Genomic DNA, 8,389 nt, shown 5'->3' with positions numbered 1-8,389 from the left:
AGCAGATTGTACTGAAAAAGGCCAATGCAATAAGGAAGATAACAAGCCATCAAATACTAAAACATATATTTCATCCTTCCTTCTCATTAAGGGTATGTCTCATATCTACCTCTTCCTAAGATACCACCCACACCAAGATCTCCATCTCCCAGCTCTTACACTGCTGCATAAAATACCCATGCTTGTATCTTGTTCTTTTAACTAAAATTTCTTTATTCTAGTCCATGCCGTTCTCTTAACCTTATTACAGTGATCATAAGTTGAAGAGGGAGAACCATGTAAGAACAAGTCTGCAAGTTAAACTCTAGTCCTGACGCTGGAATCCACAAACAGAAAATCTGAGTTATAGATAAGCCAAGATTCTGATTCTGAAGCACAAAACACACTCTTAGATCTTAGGCATCTAATATCCTATCAACATTTAATCAAGAAAGTGGCAGGCAGATGACAGGGGTTGGGGAGCAAGCAAGATAGAAAAACAACCTTTACTAAATAATGACCTAGTACCAAAAACATTACTGACATTAATTGATCCATATAACAAATATTTGTTAGGAGTTTAGTTCTGGCACTGAACTATAAAATCATCATTCCCATTTTATGTCTGAGGAGTGAGAGCCACATATCTAAAAAGTAATTCACCCACAAGATTTCAGCTCAGATCTACATAAAGAAAAGCTCATGTTTGTTCTCTTATGGCAAAGTGTGGAAGGAAGTAAAGTAATTTAAGAGACTAGAAAGAAGATCAGAGGAAGACAGCATTGAGGAAGATGTACATAGCCCAATAATATCCTAAGTCTTCAAAAAATTTTAATTCAAATTATATTAGCCAACAGTGTTTTAATATACTTTATAAACAATAAGTTTTTTCACAGTATTCTATTTATTCATCTACCAATAAAACCTTTCTAGGAATTCAACAATAAACCAACATTAAAAGCTTTCTAGCATAAATCACTGATTGCCAAGATAACCAAAGGCCATCTTTAAAATACCTTTATTATTATTATTTCAAAAGGTTTGTGGTTATGTTTCTTTAAAAAGCTGTTTAATTATATATGCTGAAATTTTTATGGGTGAAATTATTTGATGTCTAGGATTTTCTTTAAAATAATGTAAGGGTACAAAAGATACCCTCATCAGTTATCAACTGATGGGTCATCAGTTGATAACTGGTGAGCTAGGTAATAAAAACACAAGTTTGTTTTACTCCTTATTCTAAATAGTAAAAAATCTATCACCATGTTTGGGCACAAGCTTTCCCTCCAAGGAAATATTAAAAATATTTTTCAGTGCTTTTTCTATCTCTTCCTCATTCAGAGTCTTGAACTCTATCAGATCTGTATTGTCCTTATAATTGAATCTCCTGTAGGTGAGGGTGAAGCCCACTAAACAGTGAACCCCATCTGGGGTCTGCAAGGAACAAAATGATTTGCTAGTAAATACAGATGCTGGAGATGTCTGCAAGTATGTATTCATAGACTCAAAATCTTCAATTGTTCGAGGCTCAAGAGTAAAGGAGTAGATTTTTCGGTATTTGCTGCTTTCTATGAGATCAGAGTTAAGAAATTCTTCATTTGGAATGTACTGGTCTCTTCTGATTTGGTCTAGATACCAGAATCCATTCTCTTCGGTCAAACGGAAGATGCAAGGTACCTGAGGTTGATCCTTCCCAGAAATTAACTCAAGAGGCTGCCATATCTGATATGAGCGTCCAAACCCAGCATCGGCAATGTAGTTCTTGCCATCAATGGTCACCTGCAGGAGAAGGTGAATCATACCAGTGCTGTATTTTTTGGCTGGAGTGCTATAAACATACCCTCCCAACATTGTGGTCTTAAAACCGATTGTGGTCAGAGCCCAGTACAGAAGATGATTGACCTGGAGACACCACCCACCCCGATTTCTTCTCACAATTTGATCAAAAATGGCCTCTAAACCCAAGTCCATAGCTTCCCCACAATGGATGTTAAGGTTCTCAAAGGGAACAGCTCGGATCTGGTGCTGAAGAATGTCAGTTAATGTTTCCAAGTCCAATTTGTTCCGTGACTTCTTATAGCCAATTCTTTCAAGATATGCTTCAATGTCCATGATCCCCTAAGCAAAGATAACAAAACAAAAGCAAATCATACTACCTTTACACTTGCATTTGAGTAAGCTAGTTATGGCTGTATTTTAAATATGTAAAAATACAATAGTTTTAAGTATAATTATTTCTAGTGCTTTTATTGTATGAATTCCTTTTACATGCATAAGTTCATTTAATAGTCCCAGAATCCTATAATAAATGTATTATCACGTCTTCTTTCAAGTGTGAGAAGTTGGAAATCAAGATTAAATGGTGAGTCAAATGATAAACAGCTTGTTCATCGTTCTCTTGGTGATGAATAAAAGAGAGATTCCAATTGGTATCAATTAAAATAGGCTTGTAAACATCTTCTGATGTAGGCAGAAGAATCATGCAATAGCATGTACAGTATTCATGGTACCTGACCCACTCAATTTCCCATTTAGTTGAGCCTTATACAAACTTCCCCACTCAAATAACAGTATTGATTCACTATCCATTGATTGATTAACTCAAGAAATAGTTTACTGGATAGCTATAATGTGTTTCCTACTTGATCTAGTGCTTGCTTACTCTCGAAAATCTTGTTTTAGTGGGAGTTGGAGTGACACCCATAGGAAACTGAATACATGGATAAAACATGCAATACGTTAGACTGTAGGAAGTGCCCTGGGAAAGCTAAAGCAAAGAAAGGAGTTAGTAAATGCACAGGGAAAGCTCCCATTTCAAATTAGTTGGTAAAAAAAAAAAAAAATCACTAAGATTTGGAGCATGCCAAAGAATAAGCCCTGAGGATATGTGTGAGGAGGACTGTTACAAGCATGGGAAGAGAAAATAACAAGGCCCTTAGCTGAAAACTGCATTGAGAGTTCAAAAAGCATTCAGGAAGTCAGGGCGACTGGAGCACACAAGTGAGAAGGAGAATGGATTGAGATGCGATCTGACAGGCAACTGCAGCCTTGGAGCCAAGACTGGCATTTTGGCTTTTACTCGAAGTGAAATGAGAAATATAAATGAGAGAGGCCTCAGGGAAGGGTTGTAATTGAACAATGTTTGCCACAATCAAAGTGATCTTTCTGGCTACTGTATAGAGAATAGGCTGCCTATAGTGAGCCTTATGGACAGTCACATGAACTAGATGGGACCAGTTTGAACACATATGCCCTAGGACCGGTGCTCAGCTCATGGATAACATATGACCTAAGTAGGTCCAAGACTTTATTGAGGAACTTCTGCTGAAACCTAAGCATGAACATTCTGCTACAAGGTAGAAGCTGGTGGGGTATTCATTCGAACTATTGGTGAGAAACTATTGAAGAACAACACTAGCAAAGAGTTTACCAAGTTTACAAAGAAATGAAAAACAGGAGAATGCAGAATGAGGATAGACCTCAATGGAGCTGAAAGCTATCTTTTAACTTTCAGGTAATGTGAACCAAAAAAATAAATGCCCCTTATTTAGTTAAATCTTTTAGAAAAAGTTTTTTAAACCTGCCATCATAGAGTCTTCATCTTTGGAGACTCTGATTCTAACAGTGCTACACAGACCTCAAGAATAACTCTTTTGTAATGTGGTATGGCCTGAGGATGACCTTGTACAAATGGACCTGCCCTGAGTTGAATGGTGATAAGTGAAGCATCTTCTTTTCCCTTCTCTTACCATTTCTTCTGTATTCTCCTATTTTTCCTTTCTGACCCAGCTATCCTTCCCAAATTGCCAGTTTCCAACTTTCTTCTTGATGTCTACAACATTATTTCTCCTAAATCTGTTAGATGGCATTTCTTCTCAGCCTAACTTGCACCAGCACCCTTTCTTAGCATTTGGACAAGCTCTAAAATTCTACCACTCAGACAAAGAGACAGAACAAATTGTAGCCAGACAATGCTAACCTCTCTCTGCCCCCCAACCTAGAATCTGTACTGAGGATGTAAAGAAGAGAGAAAAGCTGATCCAAAAGGAAGGGAGTTTTTACATACCTGAACATTTGATTCTTACTTAGAATATCATTCCTTCTATTAAGAAATTACTTTATGTCTCTTTTATTAGGTATAATTTGTTTACAAGCATTTGCTTTCCTCTTTTTCTTTCTCTCTTGCATTCTCTTTGTTCCCCTCCCTCCATCCTTCCCCCCCTTTTCTCTTTTTCTTTAAGGTAAAGTGTTGATTTGGAGTTTAGCAACTGCCATGTCCATTTGAAAGAAGTCAGTTTTGTTAGAGTCCTGGATAGAGCAATATGTTGTAACCAAATCATTCTTGAACATCCTGTGACTGAATGTAAGAAATTGTGCATTACTGATGTTGTGCTTCAAGGTGGAATGCTGAAAGCACTTGGAAAGTAGTTACCAGGAAAAGAGCTCACTGAAAACACTACTAGATTTATATATCCACTAGTAGAACCTCTGTGCAGTGATAAATCCCTCCCTTTCACCCTTTCATCTTGATCATAAATATAAGACTTAAAGGAGGTAGAGTGAACATGCTTAGGGAACCCACTGAGAGCTCTCAGAAAGGCACTTAATACCTTTCTTAGTAAGTTGAAAGTAGGTTGATCTTCAGTTTTAATCCAGAAGGCAGAATGCTGCTTCTTCCTGGCTTAAATTCTAGAAATAAGAGAAAAGAAAGTTAGAAATATGTAATGTGACTTCTTTGAAAACAATAGTTGTGTAAATCATAAAGTATGAAGACTTCCTAAAAATCACAAAACAGAGGGAATGGACTGCAATAAAGTGAAATTTGAGTTGTATAAGAAAGTGTGTAGAAACTAACTATAGAGATGGGTGCAGCGCTGATGGGGCTAGAGCTCTCGGCTTACAAACCTGGAAGCTGGGGAAGCCACCAGGAGCCGGGCTTCCACAGCCTCCAGAGGCAACCCGCCAGCTGATGAACTGCCATGATATCAGCAAGGAAGAGTAAACCAGGTTCCATGCCCCAAATCAATACTACGACATATTACCAACACATCAGACCAGGAAGTAGTGGTAGCACCTGGTCTTCCTCTAGGTATAACTATAACTGGGAATGTTGAGGCAGATAAACAAGGTAAGGCCCTTAACGTATGATGCTACTCAAAAGAATAAGGACCATCTACGTACAGAAGAGAAAGAAGGACCATCTGCATACAGAAGAGCCACCATCAGAGCATCTCTTGTCGTATTCACCTCCCCTCACCTCCACTAAAAACACTGAGGAGTCTGTGAAAGGAAATTCAATTTTGGGATCCCAAACTCATTTAGCCAAAGGGAAGAGTCAAGCTGGTATCTGGGTCATGCAAACCTGCCTCCCAGTTTTTGGCTCCTAAATAAGGTAGCTACAAGATGAAAAGCGACACACATCCCCCATATTTTTCCCACAAGGAAACTCCTCGTGAGCTGTTAAAACCCCATCACGACAAATTGGGAGACATTAATATAACAATAAACCATAAGCTTACAACAGCTTTAATTGACACAGATGCAACTATATCTCTGATAAATCCTACCTTATTTAGAAACCCCATTCCTCAGAGTAATGAAAAAAATTAACATGGTGGATGTGTCTAATAAAATGATCTCATGTTTTAAGTCCAAACCTATGTCTTACCGTTTCATCGGGTTCAGCTCCCTCGCCACAGGCTCTATGTGTGACACGCTCAGTAGGTCCCATATGTCTCTTATATGCCCTGGGGCCCCTGTCAGTCTTTTGGGCTGTGATCTCCTCAACATCCAGAATGCCATATCTCTTTTTCATCAAAAGGTGAACTTTTTTTAGAATTGGGGCCAGGAGACCAAAAATACCAAATAATAAAATGTCCTGACAGTGTACCACAATTTAATGCTAGTAATGTTAAAACGTCATCTTGTGGCCGGGAAAATGAAACAGAGACACAGAAGGAAATATTAGGGGAGAAGAGAAAGTACTGGAATAAAGAGCAGGAAACAATAAAACTCCTTTTCACTTCCCCAATCTTCCTGTTAACACCAGAAGATGAGCGCTGGCTCAAGGATGTCCCCTCCCACTTACGGTCTCAATCAAATACAGATAAAGGGAAAATATTCTCAGCCACTCCAATAAAGGCAGAGATAAACCCAAAGAAACCTGTACCCAACCTTAATACCCTCTACGACAGGAAGCCATAAATGGAACTGCCCCTATTATACAAGATTACCTAAAAAGGGGACTCATTATTCCCTGCACAAGCCCCTGCAACAGCCCTATATTCCCTGTAAAGAAACCAAGCAGGAGAGGATGGAGATTTGTGCAGGACTTGCGGGCAATAAACAAAATTGTAATACCCAGGCACCCAGTGGTCCCCAACCCACATACATTTCTACCAGCTACCCACTATCGGCCAGTGTTTCTCAGTTGTGAATCTCTGCAGTGCCTTTTTTAGTATTCCTATAGATCCAGACAGCCTGTATTTGTTTGCCTTTACTTGGAAAGAATGGCAATATACGTGGACTGTAATGCCCCAAGGGCATACAGAAAGTCCCACTTACTTTTCCCAAAAACTAAAAGCTGATTTAGAGGATTTAATTTTTCCCCAGGGCTCAACACTCATTCAGCACGTGGATGATGTTCTATGTTCAGACACACTGTCTTTCTCCCAGGAAAGTAGTCTACATTTATTCAGCCAGCAAGGGACACAAAGTCTCCAAAGACAAACCTCAGCTGTGCTTCCTGCAAGTTAAGTATTTGGGCCATATTATCTCAGTTCAAGACTGAGTATTAACCCTGACAGAGGAGAAAAACTTTAGCTTTCCCAGTGCCCATCACCAAGAAATAACTTAGAGAATTTGGGGGACTGGCAGGCTATTGTACAAACCGGATACCAAATTTCTCCCTTATGGCTCAGCCTCTATATGCATACCTAAAAAATGAACAACCTGATTCCATCATGTGGACTCCAGAGAGACAATCAGCTATATAACAAAGAAAGGAAATGATAACTAATGCCCCAGCCTTAGAGCACCCAAACTACAAGTTGCCTTTCTCCCTTTGTGTGCACAATACTGGAGGTACTGACTCAGAAACACGCTGATCATCAGAGACCTGTAGGCTATTATAGCCAAGAGCTGGACCCTGTAGCTCAAGGGCTGCCTCCTTGTATGAGTAATAACAGTCATGGCCCTTCTGTACAAGTCTGCTGAAGAAATAATTATGGGTTTCCCCCTTACCATTTTTGTGCCACATTCTGTTGAGACCCTTCTGAATTCTCACCATACTCAATACCTATCTGTCAACCAGTTAGCCTCTTATGCAATTTTGCTGTTACTCCTCTCCCAGTATTACTATTTCCTGCTGTAATAATCTTAGTCCAGCCACTCTCTTGCTGGGCCCTTCCAACAAGACCCCTCATGACTGTGTTCTGATGGTTAACCAACTTCTCATCACCAGGACAGACCTACAAGAGATGCCACTGGATAATGCTGAGACAGAATGGTATACAGGTGGGTCTTATTTAAGAGAAGATGGGAATTTTAGAGCAGGACATGCTGTGGTTACCTTACTAGAGGTAACTGAAGCTACTCCTTTTCCCCAAGCCAGATCAGCTCAATGGCTGAAGTGACTGCCTTTAAGGTTGACTCGAGCTTGTCAAGTGACGAAAGACAAGGCTGCAAACATTTACACTGACAGCCGCTATGCTTTTGGGGTTGCTCATGACTTGGGATGTTATGGAAAAGGAGAGGATATTTAACCTCCTCAGGGAAACCCACAAAAAACTGGACAAGTATCAGAGCTGTTAGAAGCTATTCTAAAACCAAAACATTTGGCAATTTAAAAAATCCCAGGTAACTCAAAATTAGACACCACAGAAAGTCAGGTTAACCAATTGGCTGACATCACAGCTAAAAAAGAGCAGTATCTGGGCCACCAGGTATGTTATGTAAAATGCAGATTCCTTGCATTTTTTCCTCTTTCCTTTTTGTTAGTGTCATCTTACGTTAAAAATGCAGATTCACTGAGCCAGGCAAAGCCGTGAATAACTATTTTTCCCTACTCCCCTCTTACATGAAAACTGTGCTTCTCAACATTCCATCCTTTCCCTTTTAAATTTGGAGCCCTCAAAATCATCTTTGAAGAAAGGCATAGACCTGTCTCCCAGGCACACATCCTTAACTTTGGCAAATACATCTCCTAAAATGATTGAGACTTGTCTCGTCGTTTTCCTTGATTGACAAGTCTATGCCAACCCCAACTGGACATCTCACCATCCACACCAGATTCAAGCCACAAAAGGTGGAAACAGAGCTATACGTACATGAAAATGATGAAAAAACAAAATGAAAATACTATGAGATTGGGATTAGAAGAAAAGACCATAACATGAAAACGTTACCAAAA

The 8,389-nt window shown here is 39.4% G+C and overlaps 1 protein-coding gene across 4 annotated transcripts in view; it reads right to left on the bottom strand.

The window, feature by feature from the left end:
- Nucleotides 1-456: 456 nt before the first annotated feature.
- Nucleotides 457-8,389, bottom strand: part of NAT1 (N-acetyltransferase 1) — a 13,782-nt gene continuing 5,849 nt past the window's right edge. For 2 of the 4 annotated variants that reach the window (XM_017539681.2, XM_017539682.2), the window contains exons 2-3: nt 4,590-4,668; nt 821-2,097 (exon numbers count right to left, since the gene is read on the bottom strand). In XM_017539681.2, the coding sequence (XP_017395170.1) occupies nt 1,219-2,091 (873 nt within the window). In that variant the 5' untranslated portion in view covers nt 2,092-2,097; nt 4,590-4,668 and the 3' untranslated portion in view covers nt 821-1,218. Of the gene's footprint in view, nt 2,098-4,589; nt 4,669-8,389 lie in introns of those variants that run through there. The other 2 variants (XM_037742420.1, XM_017539683.2) reach the window with 2 other exon arrangements.

This window comes from Cebus imitator, unplaced genomic scaffold (assembly GCF_001604975.1).
Source record: "Cebus imitator isolate Cc_AM_T3 unplaced genomic scaffold, Cebus_imitator-1.0 Scaffold120, whole genome shotgun sequence".
Taxonomy (NCBI): Eukaryota; Metazoa; Chordata; class Mammalia; order Primates; family Cebidae; genus Cebus; species Cebus imitator.
Note: the sequence above shows the minus strand (reverse complement) of the source record. Positions and strands in the feature narration are given on the sequence as shown.